Here is a 21,490-nt window from a genome sequence, read left to right on the forward strand (position 1 = left end):
AAATTATATGGTGATAATTAAATGAGATGATTATATATGTCATCCTGATATATTTCTTTATGTAAGTTATATATGTAATAATTTATAATAAATATAATAAATAAATTCCTTAGCATGTGGTTGGTACCCGAGGAAGTCCCTTTTCTCACTCCCTTCAGTTTACTACCCTGCTTCCTCACCACCCCTTTCCTCGGTCTGGAGGCCCTCAGAGCAGGCTCTGGTTAGCTGGGGGTTCCCTGGAGCCCCCCCCCCACCCAGGATTCAGACCTGACATGGCCGGGAGCCCCTGCACTAAGCTGATGGGTTGTGTTTTCTGGGAGGTGCCAAGTAATAGGGCCTTGGCTGTGATGATGGTGGTGGCCTCAGAGTCAGGCGACTTGCGTAGTCAGTGTTTCTCACCCTTCCACATCTCTCTTTGGCCTCTACAGCTGTGTGTTCATCTGGCACCTGGGCCCAGAGATCACCAACTGCATGAAGCAGCACCTGCTGGAAATTGACCATCAGGAGCAGGGGCAACAGAACACAAAGGATGGGAAGTGGAGCAGCCACCCCAGGTCCTAGCAGCCACCTGCACATCTCCTCTCTCTCCTCCCCCCAGAGGAATATTTTTCCTAGTGTAGGCCTCAAGAGGCATGATGCTGGGGACAGAGCCATAGCCAAGACAGCCCTGGGCCCTGCCTTTTGTACACCCTCAGGGAGGAGATGGACTTTGAATACAAAGTTATAATAACACCTATGAGAAGGGTTTTGGAGCGGAGATGCAAAGTGCTTGGAGAGCCTGTGAGTACTGTGATGCAGGAAGCCCCAGGAGGCTGTGGAGACCAGAGGAAGCCCCTGATCCAGGAGAGAGGTGGTCAGGGAAGGGTCCAGTGTCACTGAGATGCCTTCTTACTCTTTAAAGTTCTCATGCTGTGGAGACCACTTTTATTTGGCATGAATTTATTGTCTAGTTTTTAATTTGGGAATTTGGTTTGGAGGTCTCGCTTTTAGTGGGAAATTGTAGGTTTTTCCTTCCTCTCCCCTGCCCCCCGGAGCTGTCCCTGTCTCTCTGTCTCGAGGCTTTGTCATTGCCTCCCCGTGGGGACAAGGCCTTGACGTGTGCCGCCTGTCCTGCAGTGGGCTTGGAGGCTTTGTAGACAGAGGCACCAAGGGAGAGAGCAGCTACCTTTGGCTCGCGGTTTTGAGTCTCACGCCCTACCCTGGGGCCGGAGCAGGGTCCTGGCTCCAGTGCCCACCTTGTGTCAAGCATGTAGTCTCCTAGACTCCAAAGGAGCTAAAACCTCATCGCTACCCCCTGCTTCCCCAAACAGGTCCCAGCAGCTCAGTACTCAAGCCCCACTATCTGTTCTGTTTTTCAAACATCCCATTGATGTGGCCTTCAGAGTTTCTTATTTTTTGAGCCCAGCCTTTCCTCTATCTCATTTAGTATGGTGGTATATTTTTAGCAGGGTGGGTGTGGCAGGTGAGACCTCCCAGCACCATAGGTTCATGTGGAACCTAGCACAGGGCTCTGGCCCTAGGCGGATCCCTCTAGGACCCCATTTACCTATTTCTCTCCTTGCCTTCCTCATTCCTGACTTCAGGCAGGAGGCATGTACATCCAGCAAGATTTGCTCCTTAAGCCCTGGAGAGCAGACAGAGGATGAGCTGGAGGAAGAGTGTGAACCTGAAGAGCTGCTGAAGACACCATCCAAAGAGAGCTTGGACCCAGGTTGGGAAACCGATCCATCCAAAGGAGTCCTCATTTGACCTCTGTCAGTGTAGGGGTCGTGGCTGGGTTGCGCCCACTACTTTGTTTTCAGTGCCTGGCACATACTGAAGCTCAGTAATCATATTGGTCAGGACTCTCTCAGTGTAATAGCAACCAGACTCTCATTGGTGTAGCTAGAAAAATAATTTATTGGTTCATGTACCTGAAAATTTGAGAGGATGGCTTCGGGCATAGCTGGATCCAGGTAGTCAAGTGATGTTAAAGGAGTGTATTTCTTTTCTATGTTTTGGCTCTACTTTTCTCCACATTGGCTTTGCTGTCAGGCAGACTTCCTTTCCTGGGAGGGAGGGATGTAAAGAGGATGCCCCAGGAAAAAACAGAGCACGTTAACCAGAAGACAGAACAGATTTTGTTGTTCTGGCAAAAAGGGAGAGTAGTAGCTTAATGACCTTATGAAAGGCCAGACTCTCTATAAATCTCTACTCCTCTGCATAGCGCCTTGGTTGGCATAGGCCCTCATGGTTGCAAGATGGCTGCTTAAGTGCTAGGCACCAGAGGCGTGCTTGAATAGGACATTTCCTCCTAGACTGTCCTTTGGAAAGGAACATTTCCCACCCTCGCTGGTGCAGCTCGGTGGTTTGAGTGCCAGACTGCAAGCTGAAGGGTTGCTGGTTTGATTCCTGGTCAAGGCACGTGCCTGGGTTGCAGGTTCCGTCCCAGGTCATGGCACATACAGAAGGCAGCTGAACAGTGGTTCTGTCACATCGATGTTTCTCTCCTTCTTTCTCCCTCCCTTCCCCTCTCCCTAAAAAATAAATAAAATCTTCAGAAAGAGAGAGACAAAGAGAGAAAGAAAGGAATATTTTCCCACAAGCCCCTGACAGGCTTCTCTCAGGTCCCACTGGTCATGATTGCTCCAGCTGTGAGAGAGGCTGGGAACAGTGATCAGCACTAGGTGCTTTCAGTGTGGGTGGTGGGCTCCACCAACAAGGGCCACAGATGGCCGATTGCTAGGCAACAGCAAATGTGAGAGTGCAGCCTTGGAAAAAAAATCAGGATAAGTTAATGTTCTTTGTCCCCACCCTCACTCCTGGTCCAGGACCCTCTCCAGGGTGACCACTCTTTAAAAAAAAATTTTTTTTAGTATATTTTATTGATTTTGCTGTTACAGCTGTCCCAATTTTTCCCCCTTTGCCCCACACCATCCTGTACCCCACTTCCCTCCAAAAATCCCTTCCCTTAGTTCACGTCCATGGGTCACGCATATAAGTTCTTTGGCTACTCCATATCCTATACTGTTCTTAACATCCCTCCATTTATTTTGTACCTACTGAGTTGTACTTCTTAATCCCTGCACCTTTTCTCCCATTCTCCCACGCCGCCACTCCCCCGCCGCCCTCCACATGATAACCCTCCAAATGATCTCCATATCTATGATTCTGTTCCTGTTCTGCTTGTTTGCTTAATTTTTTAGATTTGGTTGTTGATACTCGTGCATTCGTTGCCACTTTAACGTTCATCGTTTTGATCTTCTTTTTCTTACATAGTTCCCTTTGGCATTTCATATAAGAATGGCTTGGTGATGATGAACTCCTTTAACTTGTCCTTATCTGGGGAGCACTTTATCTGCCGTCCCGTTCTAGATGATAACTTTGCTGTATAGAGCAACCTAAGTTGTAGGTCCTTGCTTTTCATCACTTTGAATACTTCTTGCCAGTCCCTTCTAGCCTGTAAAGTATCTTTTGAGAAATCAGCTGGCAGTCTTACAGGGACTCCTTTGTAGGTAACTGTGTGCTTTTTCTCTTGCTGCTTTTAAGATTCCCTCTTTATCTTTAACCTTTGGCATTTGAATTGTGATGTGTCTTGGTGTGGTCCTCTTTGGGCCCAACTTGTTTGGGACTCTTCATGCTTCCTGGATTTGTATGTCTGTTTCCTTTACCAAATAAGGGAAGTTTTCTTTCGTCATCTTTTCAAATAAGTTTTCAATTTCTTGCTCTTTCTGCTCTCCTTCTGGCACCCTTATGATTCAGATGTTGGTACATTTGCAGATGTCCCCTAGGCTCCTTACTCTATTCTCATTTTCTTGAATTCTTTTTTCTTCTTGCTGTTCTGATTGAACGGTTCTTTTCTTCCTTACGTTCCAAATCGTTGGTTTGAATCTCGGCTTCATCTTCTCCACTGTTGGTTCCCTGTAGATTTTTCTTTATTTCACCTAATGCAGCCTTCATTTCTGCCTGGGCCTTTTTTATGCTATTGCAGTACCCAATGATTTCTTGGAGCACCTGATCACCAGTGTTTTGAATTTTGCATCTGATAGGTTGCTTACATCCATTTCATTTAGTTATTTTCCTTTTTAGGAGGGGGTTTTTTTTTCCTGTTCTTTCCTTTGATCCACAATTCTTAGTCTCCTCAGTTTGGCAGCCTCCCCGTGTTTGTTTCTGTGTATTAGGTAGAGCTGCTTTGACTCCGTGTCTTAGTAGCATGGCCTCTTGTAGAAAAGGCACCCATCTGGATGAATTCGGCTCCTTTAAATGCTTGGTTGTCGGCCTTCCATACAGCTCAATTTTCTGACGAACCTGGGTGATGTTTGTTTTGTAGTTTAGTTGTAATTTTTGCTATAGTTGTGCGAGGAGGTGAAGCGTGTTTACCTATGCCTCCATCTTGGCCGGAAGTCTCTTCATCTGCCCGCTGCTGGCCGGGTGGAGAGCTGACCGCTTTTACCAGTTTCCTGTGCATCTTTATAGGACTTCTCCTGAACACTATATACATATGTATATATCCATAGGAAACACATATTTATGTCCATAAATGGTAGTATACTACACATATTGTTCTTTTTCCTCTCAATAGTATCTTATCCACCTGTACCTTGGTGGATACCAAGCAGAGGCCTCCCTCTTTTGACCAGCGGCATAGTAGGATATTTTAAGTTATTCCCTCTGGGTGGGCATTTAGGTTTTTTTCCAACTTTACACGGTTGTGAAGGAGCCTAAGCACCTGGGCCTCCTCTTTGGGCATGCGTGAGAGCATTTCTCCAGGATAGAGGCCAAGGACTGGCACTGCTGGGCCCTGGGGTTAGTACACTTTTTCTTTTAAAAGAGAACCCCGGGGGCCCTCCTTACTGCCCCCTCCCCAGCAGTCAGTGTTAAGCCCGTCTTTCCCCCATATTTTTTGCCGGCATTTGATAGTATGAAGCATTTTAATTTTGTCAGATCTTAGGGGTAAAACATTATATCCCATTGTGTAAATGTGCATTTCCCTGACAATTAGTGAGGCTGAGCATCTTCTGATATGTCTGTGGATTCCTATAGTGTTTGGAAATGTTTGGAAATAGTGCCTGTTTACGTTTGTTGCCCATTTGTCTGTGGGGTTGTTTACTGTCTTTTTATGGATTCCACGTGTCTCTTCAGATCCTCCGTGCCTGCTGACCAACGGCAAGCTGCCACTCTGGGCAAAGCGGCTGGTGAGTCTGGGTGCCTGGGGGCTGGCAAGGTAAGGGTGCCATCCTCCATGATCTTGTTTCTTCTAGGAGCACTTCCCCTCCTACATCTCTCTTTTCCCTGGAGAACCCTATCACCCTTCTAGTCTCAGCTCAGATAGCCCTTCATTCGTGCAACATGCATTTACTGAACACCTACTCTCTGCTAGGCATTGTTCTGGCCATGAGACACAGCGGTAAACAAGGCAGACAAACTTTCTTCCTTCACAAGCTCATTTTCTTGTGTGGGACATGGACGATATCCACAGTAACCTAAGTGCTACGGAAGGGAAAAAAATATTGAGAAGGAAAATAAGGAGTATTGGGGGAGGGAGTGACAATTTTAGGGTAAACAGAAAAGGCTTCCCTGGGAAGATGATATTTGAGCAGAGTCAAAGTGAGAAATGCAGATCGTGGGAAAGAATTTTGCAGGCGGAGAGACCAGTTTGCAAGGGCAATGGCCACGAGGCAGGATTGTGCTTAGCGTGTTTGAGAAAGTTCAGGGGCACTGAGGTGCCTGGGTGGAGGGTGGGTAAGAGGTAGCATGAAAGAAGGGCTCAGCGGGGCAGTGGGGGCCAGATGGTGCAGGGCCACATGGGTCGTGGTGCACTTCCTCGATAATCCTTGTTGTCTTTCCCCAGTTATTTATTTTTTTTTTTTCCCCACTGCGCTGAGTGAGATGGAGACAAGGGAGGGCTCAGAGCCAAGGATGGCCATGATCTAACTCGTGTGTTAACAGGTCCCTGTGGCCGCTTGTTGGAAACAGTTTCTGAGAGGGAAGCAGGGGTCCTAGGGAATAGACTGCTGAGATGATCCTGGCAGGAGAGATTGGAGGCTGGACGGGGAGGAAGAAAAAAAATGGTTGGATTCCAGAGGGATTTTGAAAGTCGAGCCAAATGATTGGATTGTGAGAGGAAGAGAGAGATCCAGATGATGTTAATATTGAACTAATGAACGTTTTCTTGGGAGAGAGGCAGACTAGGAGCTAGTAGGTGAGAAGCTGGTAGCAGAATTCTAAACCCTAGGTTGGAGCAATGTCAGACCTCAGATCAAAGCCTACCGGGAAATACTCCCCTGCCATCCCCTTCCCTGCAGAGCAGGTCAGGGTATGTGGACATGCTCTCTCAGTCCCCCAAGCCTCCCCTTATTAGTGCATACTACAATCGGAATTACATTCAACAAATAATCACTGTATACTTACTGTGTGGGCTTTGTTCTAAGTCTTTTCTATTTATGATCTCATTTAATTCTCACTGAGGTAGGGGCTCTTCCTGTCCCCACTTCACAGATAGAGAAACCAAGGCCCAGAGGGGTTAAGTAACTTGTCCAGGGTGACACACCTAGGAATTACAGGACATGGGATCGCCTGTAGGCAGGCTGACTCCAGAGCCTGAGTTCTCAAACACGCAGCCTTCACCGTCTCTCAAGCAACTGTCTTGGTAATAGGCAGTGGTGGGCTAGACCAGGATGGGAGGAGAAGTGGCTGTACCCTGCGTGTGTTTGAATGACAGAGCTGACAGAATTTGCTGAAGAAATACAATGGGGAATATGAGGGACAGTGTAAGAGAGGAATGAAAGATGACCTCAAGGTTTGGGACCTGAGCAGAATAGCTGAGATAGGAAAGGCTCTAGGAAAAGCAGGTTTGGGGTGTTGGAAATCACTTTTAAACATATTCACTTTGAAATATCCACTAAACATCCATATGGAGCTGTAGAGCAGTTGCACGTGTACTTCTGAAGTTTCAAGAGCAAGGTTCAGGCTGGAGATAGATGTGTGGAGGTTAGTTCTGAGTAGTGTTTAAAGCCAAGAGCCTGGGTGAGGTTCGTGCAGTGTCCCTGGCTCTCATTGGGTTGGCGATCACTTGGCTTGCTGCCTGACCTTCCTCTCACCCTCAGCTGGGAGATGACGATGTGGTGGGTGGCTCAGCGTTCCCGCACCAAGCACAGCTACCAGCCACATGGTCGCTGGGCGGAGCGAGCTGACCAGGAGCCCCTCAAGACCATTCTGAATGTCCATGACTTGGATTGCTTCTTTACCCCCATGAAGTTTGACAGCCTGGGGGACTCCATTCTGGATACAGTGGAGCCGCAGAGCCTGGCAGGTCTGCTGAGTGAGGTAAGGACTTGCTGCTCTAGTGCGCTCAGGACTTGGGGCCTCAGCACTCTCATTTAGAAAATATGGCTGACTGTCCCACTCCAGGGGTGTGAGAGGATTACCTGAGATGGCAGAGGGCAGGAGGGTGAGCCCCAGGCCTGGCGCACAGTGAGACTTCCTAGGGCGGACCAGGAATCTGGGAGGTGGGTCACTTTGGGGGTTAAGAGTTTGGGCCCAAGAGCAGGCCTGTGCCTGAATGGAGGTGTATTTGAACAAGTGGAGACTGGCCCTACCTCTGCGTGAATCAGAGCAAGGCTTGCTTCTCTGGGCTTCAGTTTTCAAAAATAAAGACATTAAGAAAAAAAAAAAAGAGAGAGGACAAAAAAGTTTCCTAAAAACGGTCATTAAGAAATAGCCCTCAGCCCTGACTGGCGTGGCTCAGTTGGATGGGCGTCACCCCACAAAGCAAAAGGTGGCTAGTTCGATTCCCAGTCAGGGCACTTGCCTGCATTCTGAGTTCAGTCCCCAGCTGGGGCACGTACAGAGGCAGCCAATCGATGTTTCTCTCTCACCTCACGTTGATGTTTCTCTCCCTCTCTTTCTCCTTCCCTTCCCCTCTCTCTAAAAATAAATAAATAAAATCTTATTTTTTAAAAAAAGCCCTCAGAGGACTTTTACAGAAATCCACTGCTAAGAACAGGGAGTGGTCCCATTTGAGGTGCTAAAGCAATTTTAGCTCTTATCTTATTATTTTCCAAATAAAATTCTTGTTTTGAAAAAAAGATTTTATTTATTTATGTTTTAGAGAGGGAGAAAGGGAGGGAGAAAGAGAGGGAGAGAAACATCGATGTGTGGTTGCCTCTCACATACCCCCTACTGGGGACCTGGCCTGCAACCCAGGCATGTGTCCTGACTGGGAATTGAACCAGGGACCCTAAGGTTCGCAGGCCTGCACTCAATCCACTGAGCCACACCAGCCAGGGTAAAATTCTTCTTCCCTTAATCCTATATGTTTGGGGGTTTTTTTATTGTGGCATAATATACATGCAGTTATGTGCACATTACCTAAGCTTAGGTAAATAGCTTGAAGAATCGTTACCTGTGTATGTGCCTATGTATATGTACCACCCAGGTCAAAATATAGAGCATTTTCTACCTCCAGGAAGACCCCTGTTCCCCTCCCAGCTAGTACTTTAACCCAAGGTAAGCAGCACTCTGACCTCTCTCAGCATGGACTGGTTTGCCTGTTCTTGAATTTCATATGAATAGACTCTTATAATGCAATTGGGCGTGGAGTGAGCTCATGGCGAACGAGGGTCTTGGCCCCAACCCTGGTGCACAGTGAGCATCCCACAGTGGGGGCTGCCATTATCCCTGACATCTTTACTGTAACACTTAGAAGCTTGCAAGTGTCCTGGTTGCCACGGCTGCCTCAGATGGCTGTGCCTCCTTACCCCACAGTCAGAGAGTCCCCAGGAAGATGGCCATAGGAATCCCTCCTTCCTGCCCTTACAGAGGGAGTGTTCTGAAGCCAGAGAGGTCATCATCTCCCTGGAGGCAGAGGTGCCGGTCCCAGGGACGGACAGGTAAGTGTCCTTTGCACCAAGGGGCGTCTTAGTTGGAGAGCGGAAGCCTCCCCTGATAGGCATGCTCTGAAAGAACTGCTCTCCCAGTGGGCCTGTGGGAGTGGGGAGGAAGGGGCAGGGACCTAATGGAACAGGAGCCCAGCCCTGCAGCCTGCTTCCATGTTTTTAGGTGGAGGTACAAGGGACTCCTGGGGGAAGGCAGCCTTTGGAGGAGGCAGGAGAGGCAAGGTAGTGCACCCAAGAGGAGCAGGGTGCAGATGCCTCAGGGCTCTGGGTAGGGGCCAGTTGTTTACTAACTAGTATGTTATCATTCCCTCACCCTGTCCCTATTGGCTTTGCAGCAAGTGCAGCTGGAAAGTGGTGCAGGGGGAACCTGAAGACCAGCAAGGTGACTTCTATCTCAGAGTCTCCTCCATGGGCTCAAAGGATCAGAGCAAACTTGAGGGTGAGTGAGGGCCAGGCAAGGACCCTGCCGTAGCCTATTCCTCTGGCTAGGCTCCTTTCTGGGCACTGACGATGACCTTGACCCAGCCTTCCTGAAACTCAAGAGTGTCGCAGAGGACAGATATGGTCCTTTGATATTACCACAGGACTCCGGAGCCCAACTGCCCACCAACGGGAAGCCCAGCTCTGCCACTTCCTACAAGCATAACCTTGTTTGTCCATAAAAATAGGCGGCGGGTATTATCATCCCTTTCCTCTAGATGGGGAAACTGAAGCCCTGAGAAATTGAGCCACTTACCTGACTCACCCAACAAAGGGCCTGGCTTTGGGCTTCTGGCTCCCCCATACCATCCCCTCTCTGCTCCTTTAGATTCAGGGGATTCCGAGGCCTACTTGGAATGTACCTCCGCCACCATCCATTCCTCCCCTCCACACCTGGACCCAGACCCTCGGTTTGACATGACAGTGATCCCCATACCAGGTAAATAGGGGCTAGGCACAAGGAAGGGCAGTGCGTGCGTGGGCCTGGCTTAGCGGATGGTCATGATACGTAAGCACTGGCCCCACATCAGCTGTACTCTTGGTGCCCGCTAAGGCTCACCCGGAAGGCAGAGCCGCCAGTCTTTCCTTCTCGGCCTGGTGGCAACAGGGTGTGTGCTGGGCGAGTCCAGCTTTCTCCATGGTGTCTTTGTCAGGGTGTCTGCCATGACTCACGGTGTTGAAGGCTCTCTCCTGCCTGCCCCCTTTGCCTCTCCACAGAATACCCAGGACCTGCAGAAGAGTTGTCCCAGCCTGAGGTACCAGGCATATCCAATGGCTCCCTGCCCCAGACCCCTGAGCAAGAGAAGTTTCTCCGCCACCACTTTGAGACACTTACTGACGCCCACCCCGAGGGTAGGGCCCTGTCCCTCTTGGCCCTGCCTCGGAGGATCATCCAGTGCTAGGCACAGTGTGGGCATCTCTGCTTTAGGGCTTTCCCCAGCAGGGCTGCTGAGGTTAGCGGGAGGGCATATGTCTTATCTTAAGGACTAAGCCACATGGTTTCCTCTCCCTGCTACAGTTGCTCTGTGTTGTCTGTTGATGGGGTTTTCAAGGATCTGCCCGGACCTGGAACTCATTGGCTGGAGGGATTCTGAGGTCTCTCTTGGCATCTTTTCCTAGAGCTCTTTCACGGATCCCTAAGAGATGTGACAGCCTCTGAGGATGAGGACTCTCTAAATCCCGGCTAAGCATCTCAGCCCAGTTCCACTCACGCCTCCAGAAGACATCCAGGTAGAAGCTGGTGATCTAGTGAACCTTCCAGCTTTCTGTATTCCCCCAGGGTGGGGCTGAGTCCTCTCAGGCACCCCCAGGGCAGGCACAACTGCCTGGTTTCCTCCCACAGGCTCAACCACACCTTCCCTTTCCGGCTGCCCTTGAACCTTCTGAAGTCCCCAGAGGTCAAAGTCATAGACCTCGGGGAGAACCAGCCCAGAGCAGAGCCTCTGAGAGCAGGTACTGGCTATGCCTTCCCGGACAGGACCAACGTGAGTACCTGAGCCACCTCCTCAGGATGTAGGACTGGGAGCCGGGAGGCCTTGTCCTCACCTCATGGCCGTGCTTGCAGGTCCTCTCTGAGGGGAAGGCTAAGGAGCCCCTTGACACCCTGGAGGCCTGGTACCCACGGAGTGAGTATCACCATCCCCAGTAAATAGCCTTGAGCTTCTCAGCAAATGGCCCGGGTGCCCAGCTGGTGGGCATGGGCATGGTCCACTGAGACCCTGCAGCCACCCTGGGGTGGGGCCCTGTCTATCATTTCTGTGGCTTGGGTGTGAGAGTGAACCAGCTGCTTCCTTTACAGCCTCTTGCCTCACAGGACTGGCTTCCTGCGTCCCCTCTTTCTCATTGCTGCCCACAGACAGGAAGCCTCTGACGCCCACAGCCCTACCCACTCCAGGCCTCCACAGCCCCTCTACCTGCTCCTACATGGAGGCTGCTGCCAGCTCCTGTGCCAAGAAGTCACACAGCATCTCCCTTGAGGACAGTGAAGACCCTGTCCTGGCTGAATTGACTAGACCCCTCTGCAGGCCCTCGTCCATGGGGGAGCTGGCCTCCCTGGACCAGGAGCTTCAGGCCATCACCACCACTACGGCAGCACCCAATTCTGGCAGCAAGGGCCAAGAGCCTGCCCTGACGTCCCAGGGCAACCATGAAGCCCGGGCCAGCCTCAGACAGACCCTGTCGGGTGTCTGTGACAGGCTCTTACTGCCCCCACCCCCACAGGAGTCACCTACTACTTGTGTTGGGTCCCAGGAACCGGTGGCCACGCAGCCTGATGCCACGGTTACAACAGCTAGCTTCCCAGCTCCCATAGATGTGAGCTCCCTGAGGCTCCACAGCTCCACCTTTCTCCCAAGGCTTCTGGCCCCTGGGCCCCTCAACAGCCCTGCCCACCCTGATGGCCTCTCACTTCCAGAGGCCATGCCAGGGGGCCCTGGTGGCATCACCCCCCTCCTGGAGCTCACCCCTGGTGAGTGTCACCCTTGGGATAAGGCGTTGCCTCCTAAGCTCATCCCATGTAACAGCTAGCTCGGCTCCAAAGGTGGGCGCTTGACCTGGCCACGGGTGCTGTGTGCCATTCAGCTCAGTTACTGAGCTATTTAGTGAGCGCTTTGTATGTGTTGGGCCTTTTGTTCTAGGCCCCGAGGGCATGGATGGGCTGTGGTGGTAAACAAGAGTACGGAGAATTGACACCTTAATTGGGGAAGATGCCTAAACTAAATGTGTGAGGAAAGTGTTAAGTGTATCATGAAGTGCTTATGTGCTCAGGAGAGAAATAAGAGAAAGGTTTTAGGGAGTGAGAAGTCGGGGCAGTGGTTACAGTTTTAAACAGGATGGTGAGAAAAGGCTTCGGACAGAAGGTGGTATTTGAGCAGAGACCGGCAGGAGGGGAGGGAAGGGAGCCTTGGGGACTGAGGGAAGTATTCCAGGCAGAGGGACAACAGTTGGGATCAGCCCAGCCACCCTGGTCTCTCTCAGACCAGCTATAAAGTAGAGGTATCTTTCTCATTCCCTCCTCTCTACGCCTAGATGTGCTCAGTGTGGTCCGGGACAGCCCCGAACACTGCGGGGAGCCTGGGGTGCCAGCTGCAGTCCTTTCCCCAGCTCCCCTTGAGCTGAGCAGTGTGGGGACCATCGTGCACAAACTGAAGGCAGCCTTCCAAGAAGCCCTGGACCTTTACCACCTGGTGAGCCCCAGGGTCAGGGGAAAAGGCTAAAGGGGTGTGCCCTGGGACTACCTGGCCTGAGAGGTCCCTAACAAGGTTAGCACTCCTTGCAGATGGTCTCCAGTGGCCAGCTGAGTACTGAGCAGCAGCAGGCACGGACTGAGCTGGCCTCCGCCTTCCTTTGGATCCACAGCCAGTTAGAGGCCAACGACTGGCTGGTTGGGAGTGACGCGGCCCCAGCCCAGGCCCTGCCCAGCCCAGGTCCTCTCTCCCCACCTACCTTGTGCCCTCTGGCTAGCCCAGATTTGCGTGCCCTGCTGGAACACTACTCGGAGCTGCTGGTGCAGGCTGTGCAGAGGAAAGCACAGGGGGACTGAGGGCCAGCAGCCCTGCTATTTTCTGACGAAATAGGTATTTTAAGCAAATAAATGGACAACTTGGAGGAATGGTTCCTGGTGCCTATCCTGGCACATCCACAAAGCCCCTCTTCAGGTGGGTGTAGGGTGGGAGGGTAGAGGGCATTGCCTCTGGTGGACCAGCCCAGGAAACTCTCGTAAGCCCTGATGCCAGGCCCTGTCCTCAGAATCTGTCCATGAGAACATGGGACCAACATCCCCAGGAAGTTTGGGAACTGCAGTCATGATGATCCCAGCACCTGGTTCCCATGTCGCTTATCCCCAGCCCACTGACCTGTTGAGGGATCACATGTAGTCCTTGCCCAGTGGGGCCCAGCTGTACCCCAGGAAAGGGCCAGTCCTTCCCTACCCTTCCTGATGCCCAAGAACCCAGTGGAGCTGCTGAGATCACCATGTACCAGACCCTGGCCACACCACTGGCCCCTGGGCAAGGCCCATGCAAGATCCTCCAAGGTCCAGGCTTTCGTCCCTATCTGCAGCAGGGGAAATTGAGGAGAGATAAACAGGCTTATCCACTGGACGATCCGGGCAGCATGCCCGGGCCACCCAGCAGCTGGAACAGTAATTTCTTCCCCAGCAAGAGGATTGTGTCCAACTTCAAGGTCCGATGAGCTCCCAGCACTGATACCAGCTTCCCCTGGCAGCAGGCATCTAGCCACATGGCATGTCTGCTAAGAGGGCCACGCTCTCGTGACCGCAGAAGCCCCCACTGTCCCAAGTGTATAAAAAGGGAGCCAGCAGGGGTGGGGCTCTCTCCTAAAGCACAGTTCTACCATGCGGACTCTTGTGGACTGAACCCCCACTTGCCTGTTCCTCCCTGCTCTGTTTGCTGGTCATGGTCCACCAGAAATGTTCAGAGAGAATCCAGTGTCTTGCCCAGGGTGCCACAGAGCTGAGACTCAAACCTAGGCATGCCTGGTGGAAGTGCCGGGCCTTTGAACATGAGGACATGGCCCACTGCTGCCTCCATAAACATTGACTCACCTCAGAACCAATCATGCAGTTAATCCTGCTGGTGCCCAGGTGCCTGTCACTCCTCTGCGTATTAAGGGTACAGTGAGGACCAGGACCAGCAAAGCATCTGCCCTTGTGGCGTTCACGTTCTAGAGAGCAAAGCACACAGCAATTACAACAATAACTAACGGAATTCACTGTGCTGGTTGAAGTGTAATGGAAGGCCTTCCTGAGGCGACATTTGAGCTGAGGCTTGATAGAGGACACAGGCCATATGTACATCTCAGAAAAGTATACAGGCAGACAGAATAGCCAGTGCAAAGGCCCCATGAGGGGACCAAACGTATATGTAAGGAACAGCAACAAAGCCAGGACAGCTGGAATAGAAGAGGGGAGAGACGGTGGGAGAAAGATTGAGATCACACCAGGCAGGGCCTTGCTGCTTCATGACTTTCAAATCCAAGAAACATTCATGACACGATTTCCGCCCCTAAATAAAGTCCCTAATATTGGTGTTTTGAGGAGACGCCCCGTTCTGTTTATTTTTCAAAGCTCCCTCTCTCTGCCTTAGTGAGCCCACGTGGTCCAGGGCTCGTAGTTGGGCTGCACCGCTGCCGGGAGATTCCTTGCCCAGGCCTGTGGCCCACAGGCCACCCCTGAAAGACCAGAGATGCACTCTCCTGGCCTAGCTTGGTCACTGTCACCTAAGACCCTTGAGGCAAGGTTTAGGATCCAGGCCCCTGGACATCCAGGAGACCAACTTGAGGCTCTATCCCTCGTGAAATTTACCCCTTCTCCCACCCTGTATTATAGTTAAGCCTTCAATTCCAAGTAGCCAACGCCTGGCTTATGGGAACACATGCTGTAGGGACATTTGTTACTCTTGATTATGCCTCTGCTCTGTCACCCCCTGAGCCCGAGTTCCACCCTCCAGTTTAGGCCCTCACAATTGCAACATGTCTGCCACACACTCAGCAGTACACCCCCACCCAACCAGTAGGAGAGGCACAGAGCAGGGCAGCCGTCAGGGTAGTGGGGAAGAAATTGCGGATTTCTTCGTGGAGGCCTTCCCCTTCAGAGCAGTCATGGGCAATGAGAATAGAGATTGCTTTGATTTGCTTGGACCAGCCGTCTCTCCTGTGCTGGACAAAACAAAATTGGGTTCTCGGTATAAAGGGAGGTGGGCAGGTAGTTCAAGAGAATCCAGTGTATCTGCTACTCACTGTCCACTTCCTAATGCCAAGCTCTTCAGCCCCAGGGAGACCAGACTTTCTGTTGGACAAACGAGCTGCTTAAGAAACCACTGCTCATGAACATGTGTGCAGGTGGTTTATGGACCAATGGGATCTCAGTGGGAAGAGGACAGCATGTTCACGTGGGACATTTCAGAGGGTTTAGTGGAGGAATAATTTGCAAAGGAGTGGGCAGGGAAGAATGAAACCTCAGTACCTTGGACCTGGTACCAGAAGAGAGCTGTCACACAACCCCTCCCGCCACCCCCCCCCCACCCCCCCCCCACCCCCGGCGCCATAAGCACAAGGGAGTGAAGTGAAACCCAGAAGAGCGAACCCTGGAGAGAGGGCTGCCCTGAGGGGTCCTGTGTCTCTGGCAACCTGACAGGGAGCGAGTTGAGGGGATCCTTTCCCACATCTGCATGGCCCCCCCCCCATTGTTTGTACCCAACCGGAAGCCAGGGGGCATGGGAGCTCAGATGCTGCTGCCCACCCAGGTCAGCCTCCCACACAGAGCAGGGTAGAAAGGGAGCCTGGGGGCAAATAAAGACACCCAACTCCAGATCTCCTCTCTAATATGTTTTCAGCAACCACACAGGAGTCAATTCCCCCATGAAACATATGTTGGGCATGGAGAACTGGGCACCTGAGCAGGAACAGAATGGCTCCCCCTTCGCCAGCTCATTCTTTAGTGTGACCTGGCCCCTGCACTCCACATTGGACAGCTCCTAGACGCTGGCCTGCCAGACCTGTGCCAGGCAAAGCAGTCATGGCTGCATGGACACTTAAAACCCCATTTTGCAGATGGGTCCATTGAAACACAGATACTCACCTAGCCACATCACCCCATGAGACTTCCTAACAACCCCTCTGTTTATATGTCTGCCACATGCCAGATCCCATGCTCAGCATTCTCCCCACATGATCTGCATGGGTCTTCAACACAAGCCGGAAATAGGGAGACTCGTTAGTTCCATTTTCCAGATGGAGAAACAGGCTCACTGATAAATGACTTGTCCCAGCTCCTGCAGAAATAAAGTGGTAAAGCTCTGGGCTAGCAGACTCTCAGGGCTGCCTCCCTCGCTTCCCCAAATGAGTCAGCAGGACTAACTCTAGGGAATGTGAATAAAGGGATAAATATTGCTTCTTTCATCACCAAGCCTTTGTATAGACTGTTCCCTCTGCCTAGAACATTCTCCCCTTTCATCCTAGCCCTCTTCTTTCTCCAGGGCTCATGCCCAGGAAGTTGTCTCTCAACCCTTAGGCTGGATCAAGAACCTCTTCCTCCCTCCCTCAGTCCTCCTGCACTCTCCCCTGATGTGGACCCCGGCTCATGGAGTTTGCCACATTGTGGATGGGAGAGAGACATTCACACGGACTACCGGACTACCGAGTCCTGTGGAGGAAAAGGGTGAGCATGGCGCTTTCTCTCAAGGGGACCCAAAAGCTGCGGCATCCGCCATGACAGGCCTTTATTTCTTTTTTTGGCACATTACATGATGGTCCTCATTTACTATGCACAGGCTCACTTTAGGTGGTTACCTTTTACAGAAAACAAAGGAGCCGATGCCGCACATCACAGAAGAGGGATATTTGCAAATGAAAAGGGAAAAGCAGTTACACTAGTCCTAGGAAGGTTTAGCATGGATTTTAGGAAGTTACTTTGTAGTAAACGTTTGCTGCCTCAAATTCAGGGTGAGGGAGTTTTAACAAAAACAAGTCTCAAAGTGGCCTAGGTACATTGCAGGCCTGATTCCCCACAGGGGAACCTATCCGTGGGCGTGCGTCCTGTGCATCTCCGAGTGGGAGCTGGGCCCACGCCACGCAGAACGCTCTCCTACACTCCCCCATCACAGCTTGGATTGCTCTGCCTGTGCTATCACCATCAGGTCTTGGTCATTCTGGGTAGTCACTTGTGTGTCTCCCCCATGGGCTAAGCTATGTGCTTGTTTTCAGTGCTGAGCTATACTTGGTCTATAGTTGGAGCTCAGAGAATTGTTGGGTGAATAAATGAGAGTAACTGTATGAGGAGGAGTGTTCAAAATCCTTAACCCCTGGTTAAGAGGCCACTGACCAATCTGGAACACAGCCTGGCCAGAATGCTGAGGTAAGGTCTTCAGAGCCTCCAGCTGTTTCGGGCACGTGGGAGTGGGGGAGAGGTGTCCCAGGCAGTCACCAGGAGCTGGACTATCCACAAACTAGTGTCTTAATGCCTGCTACACCTGAACAGTGTGCTTCTGGCTGAACATCAGTTCTGGGAATCCGAGGGTCAGAGAGGCGGTGCTTCCTGCTGGAAGATGCACAGCCTGGATCCTTACTCTGCCCTCAACTATTAGACCCTGCTGTCCCCCCCCCCATCCTCTGGAGCAAGCAATCAGTCATCCCCTCCCCTGCTTCCTCGGACAGCTGCTGTGATTTGAATAACCAAGCAGGCTGCTGGATGTCCAGTACTGACTGATTTGCCTGGCAAACACACCTTTAGATCCTTGGCCCTGCCAGTACTATGAGAAGACATTCAAAACCCCTGGAGTCTCTGTTTCCTCTACCCACCCCACAAGAGCTGCCTAGGCTGCCTGGTGCCCTTGCTGGACCTCCTGGGGGGTGGGGGGCGGCGGGTCCTAGTGCTTACCTGCCCCCGGGAGTCTGGAGAATAGCCTCAGGAATCTTTCATAGAAGGGGGAGGAATGGTGGGCCCCAAGACAGAGGTAATTGGAGCCAAGTGAGTCTGCCCCCTGGGCCTGTCATGAAATTTGCATTGAGAGAATGAGGCTCCTTTATGGCTGCCCCCTCCTTTTCCCCTTGGGATGGTCATCCCGGGGCTGAGGTCTCACAGGAGGTGGAGGAGGCAGCCCAGTGGGCGTGTGCGTGTAACCATCTTACCATTTCTGGAGGTGATGCCTCGTGCCTTCCTGGTAAGGAGTAGGCGCCTGCAACCACCCAACTGGAGCCACCTGCCCGACCAGCTCCGGGGAGACGCCTATGTCCCAGGTGGGGCCCTCACTAGGCCTGGAGGTGAGGGGCAGGGGAAACACAAAGCATCACTGTTAGGCTTCTCTTCTCAGCCTGCAGAAGCCTGGAGGGGCCACCGGCACACCACTCTTCCAGCCTTGGGGACTCTTGGGCAGCGGTGAGTCTGCAGGTAGCCCCCAAGACCCTGCTCAATTTCACCCCCTGCCCACTCTCAGCCTCAACAGACCCTGACCCTCCCTTACTTCCTATGCCCATTGCATGCCCTTCCAGCCTCAGGACCTTCCCACCCTTTGTTCTCTCCATTGAGAATGCCTTTCAGTGAGCTGTTAGGCCTCATCCCAAACACTGTTTCCCCAGAGTGGGCAGCCACAGTTCCTACCCTTAGGGATCTCTCCAGTCTGTGGGGCAGAGGATCAGACAAGGTGACAGGAGCAGGATGGGGATGAGGATGAGATTGGGGGCCTTAGAAGAGCTTTTCTGTGCATGCACTGGACGGACAGCACTAGCCAAATGTAAATATGCTTGACTAGTTCAGTATTTCTTGAGAGCCAGGAACTGTTTGAAGCAATGGGTATTAGGCAGGAGTGACAAAAATTCCTTCCTCCCTGGAGTTTATAATCTGGAGGGGGCTGCAGGTATAGACAATAAAATTAAGAAAGTACATATTATGTTGGTAAATAGTGTGTGCTATGGAAAAAAAATAAAGTAAGGTAAGGGCAATGGGGGCATGGTCAGGGAAGATGTTGGAGAAAGGATGGCATTTGCCCACAAATAGTCTCTGGCCTTCCTGGACCCCCATGGTTCCTAGTTCTAGGTACTCAGTTTGCTCCAGTGTGTGTGTGTGTGTGTGTGTGTGTGTGTGTGTGTGTGTGTGTAACTCCCATGTCCCTCCCACAGCCCATGCAGGGCACTTTGGTCACCACTCCCAAGGACCCTGGGATGCTTGGCTGCCCGTTCTGCCCCCAAGGCCTTTCCGTTGCAGCGCATGCTGACAAGGCACCTCAAGTGCCACAGCCCCGCGCGCCGCCATGTGTGCAGCTGTTGTAGCAAGGGCTTTCACGATGCCTTTGACCTCAAGCGCCACATGAGGACTCACACGGGTGAGCAGTGGCAAGAGCATGGAGGGGCTGCTGGGCCCTGGGTGGGGGTGGGACAAAATGGAGGGAGGTGTCCTGGATGTGGAGTTTTCGTTTATGTTTTGTGGGGCAGAGATCCAGCCATCAGGTAAGGTAGTGCCAAGTAGGGGCCTGCTGAGGGGGTGTGAAGACAGGCACTGGTTACAGGATTCAGGTCCCAGGCTGAAGGGTGGGAGGGAAGGCCACCCACTGCCCTCCTGGACCTTGGGGAAGGAACCACCTGGTGAGGATGAAGACGCAGATGCCTGGTCCATGTTTACACTGAGGTTGGAGATAGTGGGATGTAGGTGAAGTCAGCAGAACCTGGAGCAGGAATGGAGGAATGCTCACAGAGGGCAAGGTGGGTTGGCTTTGGTCTGAGGTCATTGTCCTGTCCTCTCCCGCTCTGCCTATCTGTGCAGGGATCCGCCCATTCCGCTGCGGAGCTTGCTGGAAAGCATTTACACAGCGCTGCTCGCTTGAAACTCATCTCGCCAAGGTGCACGGGCAGCCGGCCAGCTACGCCTACCGTGAGCGCCGTGAGAAGTTGCACGTGTGCGAGGACTGTGGCTTCACCAGCCCAAGACCCGACGCTTATGAGCAGCACTGCGCCCTACACCGTGCTGCTTGAGACCGCACCCTGTGTCCAACCCATGAGAGGCAAATAAACACAGGACACGAACACAGAACGGAGCATTTTTTACTGAGGGAAGGTGGTTCACTCCGTCCAGCGGTGGCCACAGTGTGGGGCTGTGCACACGTAGTACAAGCGCATAGCGTCCTGGCAAAAAGGATGCCCAGTTAGGAAGTGTGCGGACCCTCGGGAGGGCGCAATATGGAACTTGCATCCAGCTAGCCTCACCCCTCAAAAACAGACAAGGAGGCCTTCCTCATTGGTAAGGGTCCAGCTCAGGACGCCAGAAGGGCAGCCTCCCCTCACTATTGGTATTCCCTCCTCCCAGGAAGGACCAAGCCCAGGATATTTAGAAAGCCTTCTTCATGCCACTCACCTCGGCACGGGCACTATGTGACTGGAAGAACACCGCCTCCTTGTGACCGCACCTGTGCGGACAGACAGCCACCCATTGCCACTAGCGTACCCTTCCCTCCTTCCTCCTCCACTCTCCGCCTGGTGAGGACCAGCCTCTCTCGGTCCCGAATATCAGCTGCATACTCACTTTTGGCATGGGTGGTCCTCGGTCCGCGGCAACGTAGGGTCCTGGGACACGTCAGCGATGATCTGGGTCAGTTCACTAAGGGAGAAAGTGAATAACGGTGCTCTGATAGGGGCCCCCCAAGCCAACCCCGTCCCTAAACTCCAGCCTTGCCACTCACTCCACTTCGTGCGTGATTTTGTTCACGTAGATGCAGCTGTTGTCAGCTTCCTGCTGGTAGTCACAATTCCGGCACTGCGGGAGGGCGAGTGTGGCAGGAAGGGGGTCACGGAGAGCTCCCCATGGGATTGGGAGAGAGGGCAAGGTTTTCCCTGGAGAAGTTGATTAGGGAGGGGATGGAGTCTCGAGGTTGGGATAATGGGGCGTATCGAGCATCAATACCCCTCGAGGGTGGGAAAGACTGGGAAGAAGAGTTCCTTTCGGGACAGAGGAGACTAGGGTCAGTCCGGGCGGAACAGGGAGCGAGGGGTCACGTGAGTAAGGCGGGGCCAGGAAGAGAACGGGCTCACCCCTGGGGGAAGACCGGGGAACCCGCGGTCTCGCGCTCACCGCGTAGAGCAGAATGCGGTTCTCTTTGTCCTCCTTGGGGTAAAGCATGTTGTTACTGTGGGGAGGGGGAAGTCAGAGGTCAGTCCCGGGACCATTACTTGATCTCCTTCCACACCTGCTGCCCCCGCCTCACCATTCCTGGCAGAATCGAATACCCACGAAGCCCGGCTCATAGGTCCCGTCGGGTTCCATGGCGCAGCGCTGCCCACCAAGCCTTCCGCGCTCGCTCTGCCTCACGACGGGTCGCGGGAAGGGTCAGGCCAGGTTGCTTCGCCTTTTGAAGAGGGGCGGAGCTGCGCACAGGTACTGGCTGCCAGCACCTTTGTATTTGGCCTCTGCGCTGAGATTTGGTTAATTACTTGCTCCAATCTTTTGTTAAAGTAACTGCTTCCAACCTCTGGGCCTCGCTTCCCCAGTTTATAGAATAGTGTCGTACGGGAGCCGGGAATATGACGCCTCACGGAACTCGCAAAGCACTAAGCACAGGCGCGAGTTTACCCTCCACGGCGGCATGGGTAACCCCCCGCCAGTCCTTCCTCTCGTCTTCAGTCTGCGCCCG

The 21,490-nt window shown here is 52.4% G+C and overlaps 3 protein-coding genes and 1 long non-coding RNA gene across 6 annotated transcripts in view; 2 read left to right on the forward strand and 2 right to left on the reverse strand.

The window, feature by feature from the left end:
* LOC123823631 (WD repeat-containing protein 62-like) overlaps positions 1–12,969 on the forward strand; it is a 41,908-nt gene extending 28,939 nt beyond the window's left edge. Inside the window, 16 exon segments of the mRNA XM_045846549.1 lie at positions 429–554; positions 1,584–1,711; positions 5,122–5,174; positions 7,086–7,121; positions 7,123–7,305; positions 8,746–8,870; positions 9,212–9,315; positions 9,685–9,795; positions 10,074–10,208; positions 10,476–10,526; positions 10,529–10,586; positions 10,699–10,840; positions 10,921–10,981; positions 11,155–11,823; positions 12,384–12,541; positions 12,634–12,969. Coding sequence (XP_045702505.1) covers positions 429–554; positions 1,584–1,711; positions 5,122–5,174; positions 7,086–7,121; positions 7,123–7,305; positions 8,746–8,870; positions 9,212–9,315; positions 9,685–9,795; positions 10,074–10,208; positions 10,476–10,526; positions 10,529–10,586; positions 10,699–10,840; positions 10,921–10,981; positions 11,155–11,823; positions 12,384–12,541; positions 12,634–12,897 — 2,404 coding nt within the window. The 3' untranslated portion in view covers positions 12,898–12,969.
* A 1,056-nt stretch (positions 12,970–14,025) lies between these two features.
* On the reverse strand, positions 14,026–19,716 carry LOC123823640. 3 transcript variants are annotated; one of them, XR_006786571.1, is made up of 4 exons: positions 19,449–19,716; positions 18,003–18,128; positions 15,955–16,147; positions 14,026–15,032 (listed from the first exon to the last, which is right to left on the reverse strand). It is a non-coding gene; the product is annotated as an uncharacterized LOC123823640 (long non-coding RNA). The 3 variants fall into 3 exon arrangements; XR_006786570.1 differs by lacking the exon at positions 14,026–15,032 and adding an exon at positions 17,752–17,860 and having other exon boundaries at positions 15,580–16,147; XR_006786569.1 differs by lacking the exon at positions 14,026–15,032 and having other exon boundaries at positions 15,580–16,147.
* Positions 17,994–19,903, forward strand: LOC123823635 (putative transcription factor ovo-like protein 3). Its single transcript, XM_045846555.1, is given in 5 exon segments — positions 17,994–18,110; positions 18,185–18,261; positions 18,990–19,052; positions 19,054–19,192; positions 19,630–19,903. Coding segments are annotated over 5 exon segments (582 nt in total). The 5' UTR covers positions 17,994–18,016; the 3' UTR covers positions 19,839–19,903.
* Positions 19,892–21,449, reverse strand: LOC123823638 (DNA-directed RNA polymerase II subunit RPB9). Its single transcript, XM_045846560.1, has 6 exons — positions 21,065–21,449; positions 20,932–20,986; positions 20,543–20,616; positions 20,386–20,460; positions 20,218–20,269; positions 19,892–19,988 (listed from the first exon to the last, which is right to left on the reverse strand). The coding sequence occupies exons 1-6, from the start codon at positions 21,121–21,123 to the stop codon at positions 19,926–19,928; spliced, it is 378 nt and encodes a 125-aa protein (XP_045702516.1). The 5' UTR covers positions 21,124–21,449; the 3' UTR covers positions 19,892–19,925.
* Positions 21,450–21,490: the final 41 nt, after the last annotated feature.

Source organism: Phyllostomus hastatus, unplaced genomic scaffold, assembly GCF_019186645.2.
Source record: "Phyllostomus hastatus isolate PE091 unplaced genomic scaffold, TTU_PhHast_1.1 phas_contig_5, whole genome shotgun sequence".
Taxonomy (NCBI): Eukaryota; Metazoa; Chordata; class Mammalia; order Chiroptera; family Phyllostomidae; genus Phyllostomus; species Phyllostomus hastatus.

Excerpts from the sequence above, each read along its gene's own strand:
- LOC123823638 (XM_045846560.1), bottom strand. The coding sequence starts at position 21,123 with ATGGAACCCGACGGGACCTATGAGCCGGGCTTCGTGGGTATTCGATTC. Across the intron at positions 20,987-21,064 it reads ATTCGATTCTGCCAGGAATG|TAACAACATGCTTTACCCCA; the intron begins GTGAGGCGGGGG and ends CCCTCCCCACAG. Across the intron at positions 19,989-20,217 it reads CACATAGTGCCCGTGCCGAG|GACGCTATGCGCTTGTACTA; the intron begins GTGAGTGGCATG and ends CCTTTTTGCCAG.